This window comes from Oreochromis aureus, linkage group 22, assembly GCF_013358895.1.
Source record: "Oreochromis aureus strain Israel breed Guangdong linkage group 22, ZZ_aureus, whole genome shotgun sequence".
Taxonomy (NCBI): domain Eukaryota; kingdom Metazoa; phylum Chordata; class Actinopteri; order Cichliformes; family Cichlidae; genus Oreochromis; species Oreochromis aureus.
In genome coordinates this window covers 16,443,599-16,468,028 of record NC_052962.1, presented here as the reverse complement: position 1 = coordinate 16,468,028, position 24,430 = coordinate 16,443,599, and the positions used below count along the sequence as shown (strand labels likewise).

At 40.5% G+C, this 24,430-nt stretch overlaps 1 protein-coding gene across 5 annotated transcripts in view; it reads left to right on the top strand.

Moving 5' to 3' along the window:
• The window catches only part of vps50 (VPS50 EARP/GARPII complex subunit), a 116,444-nt gene that overhangs the window by 73,706 nt on the left and 18,308 nt on the right, over positions 1 to 24,430 (top strand). For 2 of the 5 annotated variants that reach the window (XM_031756891.2, XM_039605593.1), the window contains 2 exons: positions 5,137 to 5,217; positions 24,199 to 24,347. In XM_031756891.2, the coding sequence (XP_031612751.1) occupies positions 5,137 to 5,217; positions 24,199 to 24,347 (230 nt within the window). Of the gene's footprint in view, positions 1 to 110; positions 338 to 5,136; positions 5,218 to 6,854; positions 6,931 to 11,281; positions 11,416 to 24,198; positions 24,348 to 24,430 lie in introns of those variants that run through there. The other 3 variants (XM_039605594.1, XM_031756892.2, XM_031756893.2) reach the window with 3 other exon arrangements.

Sequence of the window (24,430 nt, the reverse complement as noted above, 5' to 3'; positions counted from 1 at the left end):
TCAGCTTCAAAGAAGCACAAACACAGCGGGGGCAGAGTCATAGTGTGCTGCTGTTTTTCTTACGATGGTGCACGGGAATTTGTTTATTGATAAAATCATGAACTTTGCAGTGAAAAAGACAAAAGATGATACAGTGAACAGAAGTGGATATCTCACCAAGTTAGTCATCTGAAACATACCGTCCGCCCTGTTCAACTAAAGTTTGCCCAGGAAGAAAGATTATGACCTTCCCAGAGCCCTGATCTGAGTCACTACCTACAGGATGCCATAAAGGAAGAAAAGCCTGATGGTCTAGTGTGGAGGAACTAAAAGTTTTGCAAACCTTTGTGAAAGCTATTACAAAATTGTTGTCAAGCAGTTCTGCAAGCTGAAGGATGTCAAACTAAACTCTAATACACAATAAATCTTTAGTGGATTCTTTTGGCTCCGTGTCTGTAGTTTTATCATTTAATACTCTAAAAAACGTCTTCTGTGGAATAAAAGCTGAGCGTGTGTTGTTGCTCCATCTTTCCTAAAATAAAGGCTTAAAACAAGAGGTAATACTTACTTGCTTTGTTAGCAAGTTAGTTCCCCAAACTACACAGCATGCATGCTATTTAGTGCTTAGTACTAAATGAATGAAATGCTATAATTTTACTCACTAAAATGAAAGGATAGACTTTATGGACAGGCAGGTTAAACAGGAAGCCAGATTATTTGTCAGATAAAATCTCACAAACGAGCTCGAGCGGTCTCGCAGACGGCCAGTTGTGTCAGCACGCTGCTCAGTCAGGAGCCACAACCCTACTTTTAAACCTTAACTAAATACAAACTTAGTTATTAAGTTTTAAGTTATTGCAATACTTGTCTGTTGTACAGTTGGCATAAAGAGGGAAACTGTCTCTGGGTAACAAAACTCCTGTTTGTACTAAGCAGTAAATATGTTTTCAATGCTGTGAAGTTTGTTTTTTGGGTTAAAATTTCAGTTCAATTAAATTCAGTTGTATTTATATAGCATCAATTCACAACAACAGTCGCTTCTTACTGTTAACTATAGACCCTACAATAATAAAGCAGCAATAAGATACTTTCAGTCAGATTGTGCCTGTGCTGTTTATGTACAGCAGATGAGTGATTGAAACTCAAACACTGACTGTCTCTCACTGTCTTTCCCCCACATATTCTCCTGTTAACAGTTTTGTGCTCTCGATATTTAAGACAATCAGATAGCAGGAGGGCAATCTTTGCTTTTTTGAAAACTTTGGAGTCGCAGCCAAGCGTCAGACTCTGTCCCTTCTCTGTTTTTGTGAGAAAAGCGGGAAAGAGAATCAGCACCTCCAAGTCTGAAACCGTGATCATTAGCTGAAAAAAACAATTCCTATCCCTGGTCAGGCAGGAATTTCTGTCCCAGGTGAAGGAGCTATTTCACAAGTGATGGAGAGAGCGGAGCAGGAGAAAAAGACAAAAAGACAGACTGATATATTACCTGCAGTGATACAGATGCTGTATCAGTCTGTTGTTGAGAAAACAGAGGTGGGTGTGAAAGTGAAGCTGTCAGTTTATTGGTCGATCTACATTCCTGCCCTCACCTATGGTCTAAAAGAATGAGATCGCTGATACAAGCAGCAGAAACAAGCTTCCTCTGAAGGTTTGTAGCGCTCTCCCTTAGAGATGGGGCGGTGAGCTCGGTAGCTCAGAGTAGAGCTGCTACTCCTTCACATTGAAAGGTGTGTCAGTCATCTGCCATGGGGAAGACGTCCTGTGGGCAAACCCAGGACATGCTGGCAGGGTTATATATCTGGGCTGGCTTGGTGTCCCCCTGGAAGAGCTAGAAGAGACGGCTGGGGTTATCTGCTTACACTGCCGCTCCCGTGACCCAGGCTCAGATAAGTGGCAGAAAACAGATTGATGGAAGTCAGGAATTTTAAATTTGGAGTCTGTGTTGCTTAACTCACTTTTGGAGGCAGACTCAAGAGGCCACTCCAGGAACTGCATTTATTTTTGGCACTTCCACAGTTGCCTCATTGACTGCTGTTTTCTGCTTGTTCCGGATGCATCTAAATGTCTTTCCCAATAATGGCAAATTTTTAAAAAAGATGATGAAACAGGGAAAAGCTGGGGGAAAAAAGTCTAATCTTGTGAGTTAAGTAAACCTCACAAGTAATCAAGAGTTTTTGTTCTTGCTCATTGTAATGCCGACTGCGTCTGCGGTCGCAGTGTAGATGTTCTGTTGTTGTGAAATTACCTTCAGACTCATTTCCAAAGCTCGAGAATATAACTTCTTGACACAAATTGCTTAATATTACTTCTGCTGCATCAGTAGTAAGGTGCTTTATGGAGATTGCCTGCATTTATTATTTCTTTTTTTTTAATGTTTATTAGATGATATACAGTGAGATGTGAAATAACCACTGCTTCCATCTTTTCTCATTACTGTCTGTCTCACAGTAAAAAGTCAAGCTGAACGATAGGGTGCAGTCTGCAAGCCCGGTCCCTCCACTCAATCTAAAGGCTATTATGTCATTTATACTGTGCCTCGCAAAGAAAGGAGAAAACAGCATTTGTGTCAGTATCACCCTCAGGGATGCAATAATGATGGCAACAAAATGACTTCTATCCCGTCGAGGTGGAAGAGATAACGGGGATGAAAGCTCCACGGGGGCCCTCCAGCTCGGATTATTGGCATGCGTGCGTGTGTGTGTCAAGGAGAAATGAGGAAAGGTTGAGACTTGATAAGTTGTCAGTGGGTCACTGTCACCGATGCAGAATATGTCAGCCTCTCAGTATCATTGCCTACCTCGTCTTTTACTTAATGTCTTTTAATTTTTTTTAAGCGTATATCATTTTTTTGTCGCTTAAGCCAGCTCCTTCAGCCATTTCTTTCTACCGTCTGCATTCCCAAAACCTTAATCTCATTTTTCTTCTTCATGCTTGTTACTCTCACCATCTTCCCGTGTCATTTTCACTCTCTGTTTACATCACTCTGTAACTTTTACCGCCACTATTTATCCACCGCATCCACTCTAGACCTCAAAGTGTCACTTCATGAACCCAGCCGTTTTCATTAATGGTCTCACTTGAAGAGCCACCGACAGCTAAATGCTAATGTCCCCATGAATCTTTAAAAAGCTCCTGGAAATTGCTAGTCACATACGCTGGCGTTTTGACCTATAGGCTCTGCTCTCCTTACGCGGCTGGAATCAAGATGGGCCTGCTTGACTCCCCCACTTGAAGAGTAATGTGTGGCATTAATATTCAAAAGGGTAAATACACCCATTATCTGCGTGTATTTGCCTTGTTAAGGCAAGCCGCGCCTTTGACTGTGTCACACATGCTAAAGATGTATTATGCGCCCCGCTCGCAGATTCTCCATCGTCAATAATAACTGGGTTTTCTGCTCCAGGGGCTGTGACAGGCAGATTTGCTAACACAGTTTTGAGAAAAGTGATTAATGTTTGAAAATTGTAGAAAGCTGAACCTCAAGGGGGGGAAAAATCTTAGGTTTGAGCTCTGGGAAGACACCGTGGAGGGGTATAGTAAGAAAAGGGCAAAAAGAGGTGTGAATTGAAAGATGGAAGGCAAATGGAGACAATAGATTATTTTCATTTTGAATAACGATGGCAGAAATGTTCGGGGGTAAAGGCTGCCTACTGAAATGAAAAAGGGGTTCGCTCTAAACTCCTAGCTGCTCCTCGTACTGGATGTTATTTATCTTGTGCAGCAGTACAGACTCTCACCTGTGGCCTACAATAAAACCAAACAACGCCCGACTGCACCAGAATCTTGAAAACTGAAGCCAAAAAAAAGCTCCATCCCAAAAACTGTCACTTCTACTTCCCCCTACCTAAACAATGGTCACTTCTGAACAGCCTCTGCCAAACAGCATGTATCTCAAACCCACGCTGACATTGACAACTACTAGATGTGTGTTTTTCCTCCTGATGCCCTTCCATGTGTTTAAAAGTTTCTAAAAACAATACAACCAACTTGAGAGCTTTTTAAAGTCTGTCACTGACTATCAAGGTCAGGGATGCCACACACACACAACCAGCTTTGATTTCAATTGGGCCAAAACCAGTGAAACTGCCCTTTCTGTCAATGTAAAGATTATTAACTAGACGTTTCATCCCATTTAATATGTGAAAAAGAAGTTCAGGTTCAACAAAACATCTCATGGAGTTTTTATACAAGGCGGTCTGTGAACATTTGGTCTGTTGGTATTTGTAGCTTAAAGAAAAAGCAATAAGGACACACACAGCAGTGACACTTAATTCTGAACTATTGCTAAACAGAGAGAGATTAAAGGGGCATGTTGAGCTGGAGGGGCGTATCGGGTTTTCACAATGCCACCTCTCTGCGTGTTCAGCTGCTACACAATAGAAACTAATGAGTCCCAGTTTGCTAAGCTCCTGCTGGTCTGAAATGAAAAACTTTAAAAATTTGTGAACAGAAAAATTCCACTCACTATTTCATTTAATCGAATTATGTCTGTTTGCTTTCATATTTCTGTTTTTTTTTTCTAGTTGTGTTTTCTTCTTCCAGAGTCTTTAATTTTGAGCTTTTGCTTCTTGTTTTTCCTTTCTTGCTATCCGTTCGTCATCCATAAGCCCGTCCCAAGCCCATCTTTGCAAGCTCACGGCAGCAGAGAGGCGGGCACCGCCAGGGTTGTGGGCCCTGCCTGCTTGGTAAGAGGTACAACCTGAAGTGTTCCGACTACTTCATGGTTGTGCTGCTTAGAGAATCCAGCATGTGTGGTGTGGTTGTTTTGAAGCCCTTCAGATGTGCGCGATTTGCTTTCACAGGCGACATCGAGCACATCTCGGAGTGATTTCAGAAGCATTTAGATGTTGAGGTTTCTTCGCTTTCACCCTCTCCGCTTCGTTTTTCTCTGAGCTCTGTCTGTCACCTTCTGTTGTCAGCGTGATTGTCTGATTTTTGATGTTGGTTCTTCCCAGCTACTCCTCCCTTTTTAGGATTAGAGTTGGCTAGAAGCAGAAAGCGAAGTCTCTCTTGTCTCTGACTACGTGAGATGAGAGCAGATGTCCCGGTGTGAGCGTGATTTTTACACTCTGCTGAAGTGTGTGTTCTTATAGAGGGAAGATTTTTGTGCACATTTCAAACTCTCACTCTGTGTGTGTGCCTGTGTCTATTCTACAGTATGAGTCATCAGGTCTGGGCCTTATCAGCAGCAGACTGAGAACCACACTGAACCGGATCCAGGAGAGCCTCATTGATATGGTAAGACTGCGTCTCGCTCTTCCTCTTTCACCTTCTCTTCTGTTCATTTTTTTTACCAGCGTGCATTATCTCATTGTCTGTCTCATTTTCTGACACAAACACACCATCTCACGCCTCTATCCTCCCATCCTTATGCACCTCTTTCCTCTTAATGTCGCTCCTCTCACTTTTTGGCCATCCATTCTGTGCGTACTGACCATGCTGTACGTGTGGTCTTATTGTTTAGAGAGCCCACAGCCGGTGTCACAAAATGCATTATGGGTCATCATTATCTGGCCGGTGGTCACTCAGACTCATGTACACCTCCCTCTGTTTAAATGGGCAGGCCGGGGTGGATATGTGTGTTATTCCATTAGGGCTCTCTAGCGCTGCTCCTCGCTGTGATATTACATAGTGACAATTAGTGTGGTGCAGTCCACTTTTTGCCTGATAATATGTCTTTCTGCAGGCTGTCTCTCCTGTTACATGATCATACAACTGTCATCTCTTGCTTCTGCCTTTTATTTGCCTGCCTTTCGTGGCCTGTTTTGCATTATCATAGCAAGAAACCCTACAATCCCCTGTGAGCTGTGAGCGTGCATTTGGTGGCGGTGGGGAGAAGAAACTCCCTTTGCAGTGGACCAAATCTCCAGCAGGATGAGGCTTAGGGAAGGGCAACCATCTGCCTTGACTCATTAGCGTTAGAGGAAAACTAAGAGGCAACGACCGAAGAGAAACAACAAACTAAATAACAATAAACTCCCTTCAGGCTGGTAGGGACCGTAACCACAGATAAGGATCATGTTGCTCCTGAGGCACAGATGCTGACGGAAAACACAGGGAGAGCAAGGACGGAGCCCAAAACTGCAGGAGAGAGACACAGTGAACGCTAATGAAGTGCAATAGTTACATATGAATGTATGCAGAGCAAAGTAGAGGAGATGTGTTCAATACTTCATGAGATTTCGTCTAGCAGCCTAAACAGCAAAGCTAAAGGTTCTAGGTCACTTGAGCAAACCTTCACTATAGGCCTCATCGTAAAGTTATACACCCGAGGTGTCTGCCCAAAAGTGGGAACTTCTTCCACAGGAGTGGAGCCTGATCACTGACAGCTCTGCCTCCCACTGTGCTTTTGGAGATCCTCAAGTAACAATGAGTAAGCTTCATGTCAGGTGTGCTGTAGCTACAGGCAGCTACTTGTTAGTAGGTGTAAGTGTGTATTTAGGGTAAAGAGATACAGATTTCTTACCTTACCTGGTAATCTGTGTTTGTGAATAAACTAAGGATACGACTTTCTGTTCTTTACCCTGCTTGGTTTCCGTTTGCAGTCTGCTTCTAGTACAAGTGCTATAAATCATTTGCTTTGGAGAAAGCTTTGATTGCGTGCTGGTAAATGGGGAAAACATCGGCTGTCGTGTCAGGATTTTGTTTTGAAAAATAACTTTAAATCTTTCCGCCTTTGTGAACTGTGGTTGTTGCACCGAAACAGGAAGTTTTGGACTGAATATACACCGAAAGCCCAAAAATATTGGCAGTTGTCCCCTGGCTCTTTTCTCTTCTTTTTTTCTCTTCCCAGAACAGTTAGCAGCACATTATTGCTTTGTTTTACAAAACCCCATAATGGCATTTATCTGGCTACTTGCTTGTAATCTCTATAGCTTCGCAGTTTGGAGGTGGTCTGACGAGAAGAAGAAGAAAACAAAAAGCAAAAAGCAGAGTTATGAATCATGAAGCCGGAGGAAAGAATAAAGAATTATCTCAACTTTAAATTGTTGTATGCTGCTGTATGTTTTCTCCCTTCAGGGGGCCCAATAGGGACTATTTACACCTGAGTACTTTTCTGAGTAAACTGTGAGCTGTTTTCAGATATCAGACAGGCTGCGGGTAATGTGCTCACTTTTCCGCTGATCAAATGGACGCAGATAAATAGACAAACTGAAAGCGGAGAGAAAAAGAGAACAAAAAGAATTGAGTTGAATTGCACTGAGGCATTTCTGTTTCTGTGAGCGCACGAGTCCTCTCAGAAGACAGAAGCGTGCTAACCCAAAAGCACACGGATGCACATTCATATTTCAGATAAGCAAAATCATATCACTTTGCCCCCTGATTAAGAGCCGTTTCCAACCACCTTGGAGGAGCGATGCAGTCTGGCTTTGTAACTACCCATCCTTTCTCCAGTGTAGTGGCAAATGATTTCAGCCCATCTTTTCTCATGCAAAGCTATTTTAGCTCATCTTAATAAATCATCTGATGTTGGAAAAATGCCCTATATTCCAAACTAACACTGCACTCCCTATTTTTTGTCTTTTTTTCATCCTTGTCTTGCTCTCCTTTTACTCTTCTGTGTTTTACATCATGATCTACTCACATAAATCTCGCAGAAGCTGGTTCTCTTAGATGAGGCAGACTATAAATCCTTCTCTCGCTTGTTTTTTAAAAATTGGTAACCTAACTGCACCGTGAACATGCTGATATATTTCTACAGAGTACAGAAACTATTCTACCTGCATACAGATACATAAACTGACACACTCCAGAGATCGTGACAGGGAAGACCTCATTTGTAAACACATTATAAAGTTAATTGCACACTGCATGTCAATTGAGCTGCTGAATCCTTGCGGTTTTGTTCCCCTGATTTGCCATCGCAACTGTCTGATTCCAAAACCAATGTGCTCGTAATGACTCGGAGTCCCACATGAGCACCAGCGAGATTCCATCTCATCTGGTCTCAGGTACAGCGTGCCTTCGGCTTAAATTAGGACTCCACTGGGAAAGTAAAAGATCACCTCCTAGTTTATGTTCCATTTCTCTGCCTCTCATATTCTTGATTACCTCTCTGAAGCCCTGTCGGGTAGTCTGGCTCTGACACTTTTTGTTTCAAGTCCACTCACTGTGGACTTTCACTATTTTGTTTAAAGTGTTTGAAAGGTTGGGCGGCTAGGGAGCATGAGTGGGAGGGATGTGTTGCTGTATTACACAAAACACTTGTTACATAATGTTTAATCACACGCACGGTCTATTTCATTGAAATGGAATTGAATGTTGTGTAGAATTATCATCTGTTTAAAATTCTCACTTGCAAAAATTCACCTCCTTTGGTGATACTGCTTGGGGCAGGTTAGACGACTGTGCCATATCAGAATAATGTCACGAACCCCATCAGTAGCCATATTATCGCTGCCAGAAGGTTCAGCTGTGACAGCTGTTGAGAGCCGTTGCTGCAGGCAACGTTGTGAGGAGAGCTGATGAAGGCTTGCCTTTTGCAACGAAATGATAGGAAAGCCACCTCCAGGTTGACTAACCTTTTACTTCTCTCCCTATGCAAACCGACAGTACTTCATCTTTCAATCAGTCCGTTGGTTTATCGCACTTATTTGTGCAACTGTTTCGCTGTCACGTCTTGCAATTTTTATCATTCCATCTTATCTGTTTGTCCTATCACCTCCTTCTCTTCAGCAGCTGTGCACCAGAGATTACATGCCTCTCAGCTCTCAGCACAAACAACTGCTTGTTGTCCTGCAGTTTATTGGTGCTTCTGAGTGAGTACACAATGCTGCGTATTCAGTTTCACTGCTCACATCGATCCAGGGATGAAGAAAACATCATATATCTCGAAAATTATGTTTGATTTCCCTTTTTTCCCTGTTCGATTTCTACCATCTAGCCTCAATCGTGATACATTGATTAGATATGTCTCTGTGTGCCCATAAGCTTGATCATGGGGTATTCATCTTTAGAGTACAGTGGGACGATGGCTTTTTTGGGCTTGGCACTGAAACTACAATGAGAAGTCATTTCTGTATTGGCACCACGAATCTGACATTAGCTTGCTTGTAGAAATGTACCTAAAAAAAGCTGCACTGACTAGCACCTGTTTGTTATTATCGGCCAATATTAGCCAATATTTTCACATCTCTCCATATCGCACATATATAGCAGCTGATAAATTAAACTTTAAAAAATAAAGGGAGAGCGAAAAAGACCCTTTAACCATATTGTAAGTGTTGGTGTTGCATAATTTGTCCACCAGAGGGCACTCTGGAACTTCCCTGTTAGCATGTGTTTGGACGACATCAAACACAACAATCAGCTGATCCGAGCAGAATAAATAACAACAGATAAAAAATGTTTGGGAGATCTGTTTATGTTTCCTGTGTCTGGAAGAACTACAAGTATCGGCCTATGTATCGGAATATCGATGTTTTAGATCACCAAATATCGGTATCGGTATCAGTCTTAAGACACAAAATGTGAAACAAGAAAACATGAACTTCAACAAGCAAATGATCAGATCTACAGATTTATAGTACTACTCTCACAAAGGTGTTTATACAACATTGAATGCGTTCCACTCACTTCTCAGACTTCATATCTGTCTCGCCGCATCAGAGTGATAATCCCTAAGCTTGTGTTGTTTTTGTGGTTTGTTATACTGGCTTGGCACAGTCAACACTTGCAAGTTATATGTCATGAAAAGCACACGCACACACATACACACACAAACTACATTTCTTTTTCACCCATACACACACAGAAGGCTGCACACTGAACCCACTCATTAGTTGTGCGTCTCTCACGAGGGCATGTCATTGTCCGTGCTGGTCTCTCTGTCGCGGCCTGCCGTCTCACACTGTTAATGGTGCAACAATCCAGGGGGGAGTGCCATGTGACGAAGATTATAGATCATAATTAAGCATCATGGTGTTCCTGTTTATACTGTAGCTGTCAAGATATTGCAAGAATTGATGTTTTGTTGGAGTTTTAGTTGAACATGCGCACACACACACACACACACACACACTTTATTGATAGGCCCAGCTGCAGGTCATGCTCCTCCGCTGCAATGAGGAGACAGTATATCCCCCCGGATACAGTAACACAGATTCCTGTCTAAAACGTCTCATCAGCTTCTGCCAAAGCGTCATCACATCTCCCACTGTGACGCACAAGGCGATAAACAAAATTATGCACTTCGGTTTAAATCTTTTGATTTATATTCAGCATTATCTTTACTCCCAACACCAAGCTCCGCACATTTTATTTTGGTTTCAGTCGAACTATTAGGCTTTTCCTTATTTTTTTTGTCATATGTGTTATTAGGATAGTGAATGCTCATATTAAATATGGCCAACGTTTCAAATGATGAGATTAGCATATGTACAAGTAATCCCTGTGAGCTCAAGGGTCGGGTTTCAGACTGCTCAGAACACTCATTTTCAGTCAGGTTTTACTAGCCTTGACTCTCTGTATGATAACAGTGAGCTGATATATGTAATAACGTCAAATTCCTACCCACTGCTTTTCAAACCTTTAATTTGCGAGGGGCAGCCAATCAATGGAAAGCTGGTTCAAAGAGAGGGTAGGCTCAACAGGAGGAGAATTAATTGTTTCAGTCAACAGATAACTAAGACCCAGTATAGACAAACGAGGCTTATTACGAGTCATGAATCACATAAAGCTACTGTAATAGAGTTCAAGAGTGTGGACCTGGAAATAGGCATAATATTCATGTCTAGTTTTCTAAGTCAAGGCGCGTCAAGCAAAAGCCTTTTCTTCCTGTAACATGGTTGTTTTGCCATCCCAAAGAAGGTGAAGAGACCAGCAGCTGTGGGAAAAGACGTTCTCAAAGATGGGCTTGGAGAGGATGGGCGATGTCACACAAAATAAATTAAAGCCCTAATTCCATTTGACATTCATCTAATGAGAACCAAATTTCTAGCATTAGAGTGACAAAGAGGTGCAATAGGATCCACTTGACAGTAACTGCCTGGTAGACAGTCCGTTCCACTTGGCCATAAATCTCTATGGAATGGATTGGAGAGGAGTGAGCAGTCAATCACGATAGATTGAGACACTTCAACTGAGAGATCACTTTTCGACTCCCAGCTTGACGCTTCCTCCACGACAAGTGTTATTACATATTTACAAAGTTGTCAGAGTTTGCTGCACCATTCAGTTTATGGATTTTTTTTTTGTCCTGGGGAATATTATTTAAAAGTTTAAGTTTGTCTTTTTTACCAGTTACGCTGGATCAGCTGAACGGCTGGGAAGCTAAACTTGCCAAACCTGCTGTTTGTTTCAGAAACCCAAAGGCAAGACTGTCCAGTCCAGGGTTGTGTGGGGGCTGGATGCTATCCAAGCTGTCACACGCTCTCGCCAGTCCATGACAGAGTAAACGCAAACAGACAGACAAGCACACACCCCACAGCCAATTTAGGAATTTCACCTAACATGCATGTCTTCAGACTCTGGGAATAAACCGGAGTAACTGAAGTGATCTCCTGAACAGGGAGACCATGCAAACTCCACACAGAAAAGCCCCGGCTGAGTGGAAGATTCCAACCCAGGATTTTCTTGCTGTGAGATGACAGTGTTGACCATTCAAGTGTGAAGATTTTGTAGGGTTTTTAATATCACACTTGTAACAGGGACGTAAATGTTTTGGGGTTTTATATTTGTTTTTCTTCAGTGAGAAAGTCGTCTTCTCAGACGTCTGCAGCTGTGGACACACAGCGCCTCCAATACCCACCGCAAAATTAGCTCAGACTGCTAACCAAAATTATGCTACTTAATAAATCACCCAACGGACATGCAGGGAAACCTAATAATCAAATAGATTATCCACCAGAGTTGGGCCATGATCCAGAATACCGGAGAATTTGTTGAGCCAAGTGAAATCCTTTGCCTGCAGTGCTGGCTGTGGCTGTTTAGAAGAAATAAGGGAGCCAGCAGCTATTGTTTGTTTCTGTGCTGCACAATTGCAGTAGGGTTGCTTGGAAACTGCTAGACCGAAGCACTCGGGTGATTTTGTGTTCAATAGTAAGGGTGCTATGTTAAGTTGGAATTGCAAATATCAGATAAGAGGAGGCTGGCAAAATGTTTCCCCTGGCAGAACGCAGTATTTTTCAGAGAACTGTTCATCCTGATCGATAGAAGGCTTTAGTGGCACTTGACCCTGTAAGGCGTTTTAGAAATGGAGTAATATATCCCATGTGGATATCATAAGACAGCAGATCTCACACTCACAAGCATATGTCGATACAATTGTCTGTCATTTTTAAGGATAATATTCAGCTGGTTAAATATCTTAGCCCTCTAATCTTTGATCTGTTAGTGGAAAAACACCAGGGATCGACAGTCTTCTAGCTTCTCCCGCATCCCTGATTTTCTGTATTAGTCAAAACTTCTTATCTGATTTGAATTCCCTCCCCGGATATTTAGTTTTAGAAGCTGTCTTGTCATTGCTCAGTTTCATTACACAACGGCGCCTGGCTTTGATGCTTGATGTCTTCATATTTAACGATGCTGTTGGTCCACATGGGGAAACAATTAGGATGTCAATGCCTCGCAGGCAGAAACAAAACTTGTTTTGCCGTTTGTCTCTGCAGAGAATACTCCGGTCCTCGAGGATGGTGGACATTTAGGCAAGCTGCTCTTTCTCAACTACTGGATGTTAGCAAAGTTCACATTATCATCATCATAACTTTGACATTTACATTGGTTTCAGCAATGGGAGTCTTTTCTGTCTTTTTTGTACTTTTGCAAGAAAAACTAAAAAAACATTTGCAATTACTTGGATTTTAATGTCAGTGCAGAATTTAAACTTCATGTATATTTATTTGTTATTTACAAAGAACACATTGAATGCTGTGGAGTTTGTTTTTCTTTTTTTTGAAAAATTATACTAATTTTGAAGTCGATCTGAAGAAGAGATACATCACACAGTCCCAAGGCACAATAATGAATAAAACTGGATTCTGCAATATTGCATTATTGACTATTTTCATGTGTTGATATGCTTCTCAGCCCAGCACCTGCCCTGCTCTTTTGGTGTGCATGTGCATGTATTTTTCCTCTCTCATTTTGAATTTCATTCCAACTTTTAGTGCTTGAGAACTCTGGAGACAAACCGCTGCTTATTGTAGGAGTTCAGTTCAAATCGTAAGATTTTCTAGCATTTAGACCAGAAAGTGGAGCTCTCATTGTTCTTCCAGGGAAAGTAGTGAAAGTCCTGAATTTCTTCCATCTGCGTTGTTGTGAAATAATGAATACTCAGGTCTCCAGTTTTGTGCATCTTAGTCTTCAGTAATAGGAAAGTGAAGATGAAAACAAGCTATTTGAAGGCCTTAGTTTTGGCTTTGGGAAATTGTATTGTGCATGTACCAAATTGATGTTTTAGTTTAAAAAAAAAAAATCTTTAGTTAATAAGAATCATATCGATGTCTCATAAGTCGAAGGTTTGGTTTACTTAAGTGTGCTTTGCCTGTTACTTTGTTAGGAATTATCCAGGGCAAACTAACAAAAGAACAAAACTGTCTGTCAGAGGGAAGTTTTTTCTTTTCCTCATCGTTTAGTGTAAGAGGTTTTAAAATGCTTCATTAACTCAAGGCCACTTCAAAGTGCCAGTGCCAGACAGATAATTAAAACACGGTGAGCTCACAAAGAAAGGAATTGTTCTCTCGCTCCACTCCTGCTTTTTGGCCCCATTATGCTGTTTGAGATTATACTAAGAATTTAGACACTTACGCAGATATTTCTTTTTTCTTTAATACTGAAGAATTCAAATTTCTGTTCACGTCCCACTGGGGAACTTTAATCATTTTTATCTTTAATCATCACTCAGTAAACTGTATAAAGTGTTGCACTGGGCTAGAGATAATGAAAGGTCTTTTAACTTAATTATTGCCGATTATTAATTATCCTGTCATAAAGCATTTAATGACGTTATTAGAAGTTAAAACTAAAACTAATAAGTAAATTTTGTTTTCACATAAGAATTTAAATGTCAGTTATTAAGAGCTGCAACTATTCATGCCCACATTGTTCTCCTCATACGTTCATAACAGAGAGGTGATATACGAAATTATAAAATGCTGAAAGATGACTGAAAAGTTATTCTAGTTGCATGAGCAGTCTAAGTTACACTCATCTTTCTGTAATACACAAAAACTGTCTGTGTGTTTGTTTCTTTGTCTGCCAACTCCTCCTAAACGTTCAGCAGTTGAGCAACCAAACTTGGCTAAAACGACCTCTTTTTTTTAACATTTATGCACCTATAACACCTTACAAAATCACTATGTAATATTTGTTTCATGACAGTTGCATCTAAAAAATTTAAATTATGCATCATATATTATGGCAGATTGCCTGGCAACCACCTTGCAACAGTATAAAAAGGCCCTTCTTTGCCTTTGTGCACTTATATCCCCTTATGAAAGCATCCCATAATTTTAATCTCATGACAGTAATGTCTCATTTATATTCACTAAAACTGAATTATACATGTTGCCCAGCAACAGGCTAGCAATAAGCTAAAATAACTTTTTAAAAAGTATTTTCAGACCTACATACCTTTAAAAAAGCGTTGCATCATTTTATTTTTATGGCCAATAGCACGACCAAGTCAAATAATACTGTAGCATCCCAGTATGTACTGTTTAATTTAAGTTGGCACTTGAACCAAGGATGAACTAGGTAAAATATATATATATATATATATTTTTTGCAGATATAATTGTTAATTTAGATTTCAAAAATGGCCTTAAGCGTTGAGCATATGTCATTCTGCACAGTGATGCTCGTCCGAATGACAAGATCTCATATTAAGGTGTTTACCTGAGACCATTTAGGCAACATTGCAGAGGTGCAGGTAAGACTGTGACATGCTGGCGATTATATAAGTGAACATCTATCTAACTGATCTCAGAATCTCATGTGTTTGCTCGATTTCTCTGTTGTTGGTTTGTGTCTGAACCACCGAAGTTAAACTAGGCCACATTTCCTTCAGGTGCAAGTCCAAGGGAGTTCTTAATTATTTTGTTATCAACAAAGACCTCCTGCTACAGTTGTCCTGATTAAAATAATTTAAATAATTGCTTCGATTGCCCAAACTGTTAGATGAAAATATTCAGGGCTCATTAATCAAACAGCCTGTTCATGTACAGTAGATTAATTTAATTGAGCTGAGGAATGTGCATTGAATAACTCTTTCAAAAAATTAATTAGAGGACAGTTTTGACAATATTCCAGCTCCCTTTTTGGCTCTTTATGGTAATAATAAACTCTGCATTTTGCAGTGGCGATCGCTAGTGGGCATGAGCGGAGTGCTTAATGCTGCTTTCACCAGTGTTAAAAGGTCTTGTATGCTTGTTAGTTTACTTTATTAAGAAATCTGTGCCTATTACACGCTGTGATTTTTGCAAATATGGTTCTTATAAGCATTTTTTCTTTTATTTGAAAAGCATTTCACTGTTTCTCACATAAACTCACCAATAAATTATCTGACAGGCGATAGCTGTTTCAGATCTTGCGTTTTAATGTTTGATGGTGGTTTGCATGCTGACGACAGATTGTTCCTTTGGTAAGTCACAATACAGTGTTTGTGAGCAATGCTGTAAGATGAGTCATATAAGCCTGCATCTCTACAGCTGCCTGATATGTAGGCAGCCTAATAGTAGATGGCAGGGCTGGCTGTAGCCTGCTGTGTTAGGGTGGGCAGCTAGAAATAATAAGTGAGCAACTTGAGCGAGACAAAAACCCGAAGTTAGAGCAGCTGACAAGTATCCCACGGGTTGGTGCTTTCAGTCCCAGTTCAAATGATGGCGTCTTCTCTCTCTGAGAAAAATAAGCACAGTACATAAAGTCTTGACTAAACTAATCTTTAAAACACTAATTTGTTCCAAGCAGCATGTAGCAGCTGTAAAATGGTTTTCTCACAGGCTGAAGAACATCAATCCCTGCATGAATCCGAACATTTATCCTCTGAAAGAGAAGCACAGATTATTTTGAGTTTGGAAAGAGGCAGACTGTAAAAGGACACAGTATAACATTTTAACATCATAACACACATCAGATTGAAACGCTAATGCATGCTCAAGGGTTCTTTCTCAGTGTCCTGCAGCTATTTAGCAGAAATTACATATAAGGGAAAATCTCAGACGCATTTAACAAAATGAGCATTTTTAGCGAATGTGAAACATGTTAGCTTAGCCAGAGCATCACGACACGTATAACCAGCACAAAAGCTGCTACAACGGGTAAACAGGAACTCTAAAATGAAGCACAAATACTGATTTGCATACGTTAGAGTTTGATATCCATTAAAAGATGCAGTTTATTTATTTTTAGTAGTTTAATGTGTGTGCGCTTTATTTGCTGCCTTGACTTGAGGGACAGCTGTCTGCTTCCTCTGAATGTTATTTATATGTAAATCAGACTTGAGTGTGCAAGCTTTAAGGTGCCCACACAGTCATAAGTTTATATGCCTCTTTTAGCACTGACGAAACCCCATTTTTTCCCTCTAAAGTCTGATTTGGTGGGCAAGACGCCCGTTCTGATGGGCTCAGCCCACCCCTGCCATAGCTATTGTACAGCTGGGCTGTGTAGATGGAGGGCTAACAGTGATCATTGTGACAAAATGGTCTAGACTTGCAGTGGAAATAACTTTCCATGCAGCGTTTGTCTCTCATTGTTTGCCAGCACTTACTGCTCTGATTAATGATATATTTGCCTCTTGTGTTCCAGTTTCCCAGGTTAAACAGTCAGAGCTCGACGATCATTTACATTAGCACACTCAGATAAATGTCTTCACGCTGAAAAACGAAAACAAGCGTATTTTCCTACCAAACTGATGTCAGCTGTATAGAAGGAACGCTGCCTCGGGAAATGTAAAAATGTCCTCTGTAAAGTTGTGTGCTTTGTGAAGATCTTCTCAGTGAACAGTGTGTACTCAGCCTTTGGCTCTGACTTTGAGACTGCTGTGACAACTGCAGTAAATGCAATTTCAGGCTTTCACAGCAGAGCTGCTTCACCATGCTTGGATCCTCACAACACTTTCTTTTTTCTCTACAGAGGGATCAATTCAAATGGTTTTTATAATTAACTTAATGCAACCAGCAAGTACGTGATTCGTTTTTATTTTAATTTGTCCAGTCTTTTCTTTTCTTTTCTCATAGTGGAGGAGAAGAACAATAAATTGATTCTGTATTGTTTATTATATTGAAGAAAACCTCATCTTGTGGCTCTTAGTCTTGTTCAGTTTAGTGTTACTGCAGATAACATGAACATGGACAAAAAATTATTTTGGTAATCAGTGGATCTAAATATTTTTTTTCTTGTTAGTTATTTAGTAAAATCTACAAAAAAATTGAAAATATTTCAATTACTTCCTCCAAAAGTCGTCTTCAGTCTTATTTATGTATATATTTATTATTATTATTTACTCTGGCATCTATTTATCTAATGCAATCTAATACTCAGTGACTGACCTAATGTTGCAGCTCAGATGCTTTTTGATTTTTTTTTTTAGTTAATTAGTTTTTTTAATAAAGCATTACATCTCACATCAGCAGATCTACAGACCTTTATACATTGTGTTTGCCGGTGATTCACTCACTCTTGTTAGACGGTACCCTGGTACCCTGTCTTCAAAACCACCAGCCATGTTCCAAATATGTTTATTTGTTTTGATTTTAAATTCTTTCTAAAATATTGTTATGATTAATCGGATATTATTCAACATTTTTCTGATCATTTGGGGGATTTGGATGCAGACTTTGTAAGTCATGCAGTAGTTACAGGAGTACATGCCTGAATTTTACTTTATAAATGTTGTTCTAGTGCGTCCTTAGGTGGTTGCCAGGCAACATCATGGTGTATTTTTCTTAAATGACCCCTTGTTATGTATATGTATCATAATATGTGATGTAGATAAGAACTTTTACGGGCCTTGGATGCACCTGTGTGCCACTAAGTTTTGCTGTATTATAGTAAGACTGAGATAAAAATGTAACCTTTTTTCCAAAAATTCCATAATTTATCAATCTCCAAAAGTTTTATCTGTTCATCTGGACGTAGCGTTTTGTGGGAGAAACGTTTCGTCACTCATCCAAGTGACTTCTTCAGTCTCAGCTGACTGCAGGTTTCCCCAAACCTTATAAACAGTACATTTGCATAATGACTGAAACCAGCCCACTGAAGGAACAATGGGCTGTGAGGTCAGTTCCTTAATCAATGTACTCCTGGTCTACATCATCAACACTCTGAACTTCATTATGAAAATGCAGTTTCACTATTTGTCTCAGTGGGACATCAGAGAAATATCTAAACTCCTCCTAAATGCCTTCAGCAGCTGCAGGATATGAATCAAATGAAGTATGACCTCTTCACTATAAGTCATGCTATATGGAAAGCTCCAGTTAAGCGCCCCCCGCCCTCCGTCCTTCAGCCCCTCGTATGACGTTGAAAAATCTATCACTGACTCTTAATTTGTCCAATGTGGCGTTCTTTCTCTCATACTTGGCAATGCAGCAGGCACATGGTGTTACTTTGCTTTTATCTGTCTAAAGCCATCTGTCATTTTGAGTGCCATCATAAAAGTGAAGGGATCATTGTTTTTGTGGTTTTTATCTCCGAGCATATCAAATAAAACGCAAGTTACACAACAGCTGATTACGGTAGGTCCATAATGATGACTGAAGGGTTGATGTCTTCATATCTTTAAGTTGTATTTTTATCTGTTTTCTGATCAATGCAGCAGCTGCTAACATCCTCACGTATTACTGTGTGTGAGTCGTAGCTCTGTCACAGAGCGGTTCGATATGACAAGGAGGCGATTGCAGACAGGTGAACGTGCCAGAAACGTGATGCGTTTGGTAATAAACGTGCATACCTACTTGCAGAAGTACAATTTACGCTGGATTAAGATAACAAATGAGCAAAGAAGTGTAGTCTTTCATGTGTATGAATTACTTCATGGCAAGAAATAAAAGCTTCCTGTTGTCTGGAAACATGGCAGATGCCTTTTGATTATATGAATCTGTTTGTATCCATTACATTATCACGCTAAATGATTTCCTAAGTATCAGACATGATTTGCATGTTTATCCCTAACAATGGATTGAAATATTCGAGGCTACCAAAGGGCAATAACACTGGGAAATCAGGTTTCTTGCTCTTACACACAATCAAATGCTGTTGCTATTGTAAACATGTAATAATAATAGCGCAAGCATTTCGCTTAGAAACCAGTAAATATGAGGGGGTCAGGCAAGACTGATCCTTTACCACTTTTTTTTTTTTTTTTTTTTGCACATTTTACCCTAAACCCTTGTGAGATTTCCCCAAGTTTGTTCCACGTCTCTGATTATATTTGTGCTGTAGATTCTGAAAACCACACGCATAAATTCCTAAATGTCATCGATGTTGTGTTTGTCCTTTCCCGCCCCCCACCCACATTTTTCTTTTCAGCCCAGCTTTTTGCTTTTACCTGGAGGATCCCTGCAGAGTCGCATGAATTTGAAAAAGAAACACAACTTCTCTCCCAAATGTCTTTCAGAAGCCTGTTTTTATGCTGAAAAGGCACAACAAACGAAAGGTCAAGCGTCATGTAGCGTCATTAAAAATAGACCAAACCAAACTTTGCTTTAATGTCAAACTAATGCAGCTCGAGATTTATTTAATTCATTCAAAGGAGAGTGTACAGTTCTTGTATACAACTGTAATGTAGCACTGTGTTGTTCTTATTCATGGTAAACCTGTGGATTGGTTTTTGCTGACTGGCAAAAGTCCTCATGCTGCTCACTTCTCTCTGTTAGGCTATCTTACATATAAAGAGGTGTTTTTTACACCACTTCTTTGCACCGAAAATCCTTTTAGGCACCATCCCCGCCCCCCACCGCAAGCATAGCTTTCCCAACACTGCAGACGCAGATATAAAAGAAGAAACAAGTGAAAGAGCTTGAATTCAAAAGCTCCAACACTCCACAAAGAGAAAGCAGCTGCGTTTGGAGCACAAGTAAAGAGGCGCGTTTTGACCATAGTGTACAACCAGCTGCTGCTATGATCAGATCTGCTGTTACAAAAGAAAATGAAAAGAACAACCGCACAAATAGTTTTCATTTGATTTTCTGGGAATATTTATTGTGTTTGTTTGCATGTTTGTGTGCAAGTTCCTGTAGGATCTGGCAACGTCACACGCACAAATGGCTGCTGGCCACTGCAGCGAAACATTTATTTATTTTTTTGGTATGATCCCGTTCCAAATGTTAACGTCATTTGCTGTAGCTTGAAGAGAGCAGTAATGGCCTTTCTGGATTAACTCCATAACCATTACACGTTTGTCATGTTTATGTGCAGGGACGTGTTTAAAATGCTGACAGCTGTGCTCATTGTGGCGACTTGAACCCTTTGCGGTGTTCGAGATGGCTTTGTATCTCTTTAAAGCAGATTTAGTAGATCAAAAAATTGTAACTCATGACTAAGCATGTGAAACTTGGTGTGAATCAGGAGTTTTCTCAGCACATAGTTCTTAAAACATTTATTAGACCCCCACCCAGTGTAAGGTTTAACCTCAATTAATAGTACTGGTGTTTATCAATGTCCTTTTTTGTGTGTTTATTTGATGGTCTTTAATCAAAATGATGAAAGCAGACAAACAACTAAACCACAAGTTATTTAAAAATTACTTTCAGTGGTTGAATTTTATACTTGACTACTTTGTGACTTCTCAGACAAGTCCAGTGTGCCGGCTCAAATTTGTGTGTTAAAATGGGAATTCAGTTTATTTTCCCAGTAAATATAAAACAAACAGGTGGTCTAATAAATGTGTTAAGCATTTCTGTGCATTGTAAAAACCCTTGGACAGCCATAATTTAAAAAAGAGTAATTAATGCGTATCAACCCTTCAAGGAACTAAATTAAATGTGTGATTAAATGACTCAGTAAACGAGGACTGCATCTTTAACTTGGGGCTCAAATTGTTCTTCGGATTCCCCGAGTTTAGAATAACTGCATTCACAGCTGTATTAGGCCAAAGTGTGGCTGCTTTGGTGAACGCTCTGCAGCCTTTTGACAAAGTAAAGAAAGCCCTTGGCTGACTAAATATCAGTGTGCATTATTTCTTCTGTTGTTTAAGTGTTTTGGTTGCGTACAGAAGAAAAAAGGAAATGTGCCGTTTGTGAATTACAGGGAGTGCAGAATTATTAGGCAAGTTGTATTTTTGAGGAATAATTTTATTATTGAACAACAACCATGTTCTCAATGAACCCAAAAACTCATTAATATCAAAGCTGAATGTTTTTGGAAGTAGTTTTTAGTTTGTTTTAGTTTTAGCTATTTTAGGGGATATCTGTGTGTGCAGGTGACTATTACTGTGCATAATTATTAGGCAACTTAACAAAAACAAATATATACCCATTTCAATTATTTATTTTACCAGTGAAACCAATATAACATCTCCACATTCACAAATATACATTTCTGACATTCAGAAACAAAACAAAAACAAATCAGCGACCAATATAGCCACCTTTCTTTGCAAGGACACTCAAAAGCCTGCCATCCATGGATTCTGTCAGTGTTTTGATCTGTTCACCATCAACATTGCGTGCAGCAGCAACCACAGCCTCCCAGACACTGTTCAGAGAGGTGTACTGTTTTCCTCCTTGTAAATCTCACATTTGATGATGGACCACAGGTTCTCAATGGGGTTCAGATCAGGTGAACAAGGAGGCCATGTCATTAGTTTTTCTTCTTTATACCCTTTCTTGCCAGCCACGCTGTGGAGTACTTGGACGCGTGTGATGGAGCATTGTCCTGCATGAAAATCATGTTTTTCTTGAAGGATGCAGACTTCTTCCTGTACCACTGCTTGAAGAAGGTGTCTTCCAGAAACTGGCAGTAGGACTGGGAGTTGAGCTTGACTCCATCCTCAAGCCGAAAAAGGCCCCACAAGCTCATCTTTGATGATACCAGCCCAAACCAGTACTCCACCTCCACCTTGCTGGCGTCTGAGTCGGACTGGAGCTCTCTGCCCTTTACCAATCCAGCCACGGGCCCATCCATCTGGCCCATCAAGACTCACTCTCATTTCATCAGTCCATAAAACCTTAGAAAAATCAGTCTTGACATATTTCTTGGCCCAGTCTTGACGTTTCAGCTTGTGTGTCTTGTTCAGTGGTGGTCGCTCTTTCAGCCTTTCTTACCTTGGCCATGTCTCTGAGTATTGCACACCTTGTGCTTTTGGGCACTCCAGCGATGTTGCAGCTCTGAAATATGGCCAAACTGGTGGCAAGTGGCATCTTGGCAGCTGCACGCTTGACTTTTCTCAGTTCATGGGCAGTTATTTTGCGCCTTGGTTTTTCCACACGCTTCTTGCGACCCTGTTGACTATTTTGAATGAAACGCTTGATTGTTCGATGATCACGCTTCAGAAGCTTTGCAATTTTAAGACTGCTGCATCCCTCTGCAAGATATCTCACTATTTTTGACTTTTCTGAGCCTGTCAAGTCCTTCTTTTGACCCATTTTGCCAAAGGAAAGGAAGTTGCCTAATAATTATGCACACCTGATATAGGGTGTTGATGTCATTAGACCACACCCCTTCTCATTACAGAGATGCACATCACCTAATATGCTTAATTGGTAGTAGGCTTTCGAGCCTATACAGCTTGGAGTAAGACAACATGCATGAAGAGGATGATGTGGACAAAATACTCATTTGCCTAATAATTCTGCACTCCCTGTATACAACAAAAATGTCGTATTTTTTTCCGTTTACAGTCCAATTTCAGCTCAGGTTTAATAATTCAGGGAAAACTTTATCTGATCTTTTAATCTCTAGCAAAGATGTAATGAGTAACTTTAGCCTTACCTAGTTACTGAAGGCTTATTTAATTTTACCATCTGCGCTGAGAAGTATTCAATTAAATTCAATCATGTTTATTTCGAGCCGCTCCCGCGAGCGATATGTTGCAGTCTCCGCAGGGAAACCATTAGATCCCCACTGCTGTAAAATAATATAGATCAACTGTTAATCTCCCCGAGTCAATTTCAGACCGATGATGATTTTGGCAACACTGTGCATTTGATTGAATGCGGAGAGATAAGTTGGAGGTTGTATAAAGGTTGAAGTTATCACTGTGATGGAGACAGCATAGCTCCTGCTGGTCTGAGTCATAAATTGTCCACAGAGCTGCATTCTGTGCATTTTTGCAGCAGTGCGTACGCCAAGATGTTAAAGGCCGTTTTAGCCGCTGCTGGCATTTTAATACAGAGCACGTCACTCTGTGTAAAACACTGTTTCATATCAGAAATGATTATTTGTCTGCTGTTACTGAATGTTTTTTATCTGTTATCAGTGATAATAAAGTAGTGGCATGAAGGTCTTTCATCAGGCAGGATTTGACATTTCACGAATTCTTGCCATCTTTTTTTTGGACCACGTAGAAGTGATGTAACCATTTGCTTTACTTTTACTCATTAATCTTCATGCTACAACAGTTTGTCTCTACTCTGGATACTTGGCAGGACCTCGGTTATAAAAGCTTTCCACCGCTCTTCTGGAATAGGAGTGCTCGTGCACGATATTAGACCCAGACTGCACTGGCCGGCAGTGCGTAAGTGGACGATACGGTGCAGCATTAATGGCTCCCATTTGTTCATTACCTGCGTGATTGCTATTGATCTGCCAGAAGCTGTTTCAGGGGGCTTTGCAGTTACAGAGTACAAAGCTCTGTGTGCCAACATAATACATTACGCCACCAAGACATTACTTTATTGTATTTTATGCAGATGCGCATTATTGTGATTGATTGGAAGAGAGTCGGGTTGAAACCTTTCTTTTTCTCTTTCAGTAGTTTTTCGATTGAAAGGATAAGATGAGTGATAAATGGAGAGGCGTATTAGAATATATCAGAACGATTAATGCTGCCGCTTCAGGAGTGTTTGGTCAGCAGAACTTTACTGTGTGTGGGCTTCGGCTGTGACCGGGTCCCTGAAAGTTGATTGGACTTTAGACAATGCATCTGAACTGCTCTTATGTTAGATTAAATGTTAAAGTGATTGCAGGACAACATACACTGAGAGAGAGATTAGCACAGAAAATGATTGCGCTTCCCTCTGCTGCTTCAGATGATATTACAATGTTTCCTTCGTGTTAGTTTTCTAAAGATTGAACGGATCTGTGAATGCTGACTTGCCCGTCCACCTGTGTTTCTTTCAGGAGGCTGTTGGGGAGAACGCAGGGGTGCATGGCCCAGCAGAGGACAGGAAGGAGAAGGTGCCCAGCCCCCATCTCAGCCAGCTGGTGGTCCTCACTAACAGCGGGACTCTCTACGGGCTGGCACAAAGGGTGGTGGCCACAGAGTCTCTGTAAGCACACACCACTGGAAGCATTTGCACACTACATTAAAGTATTCCTTACATAACACAGCAGATAAGATGTTGATGTGTTA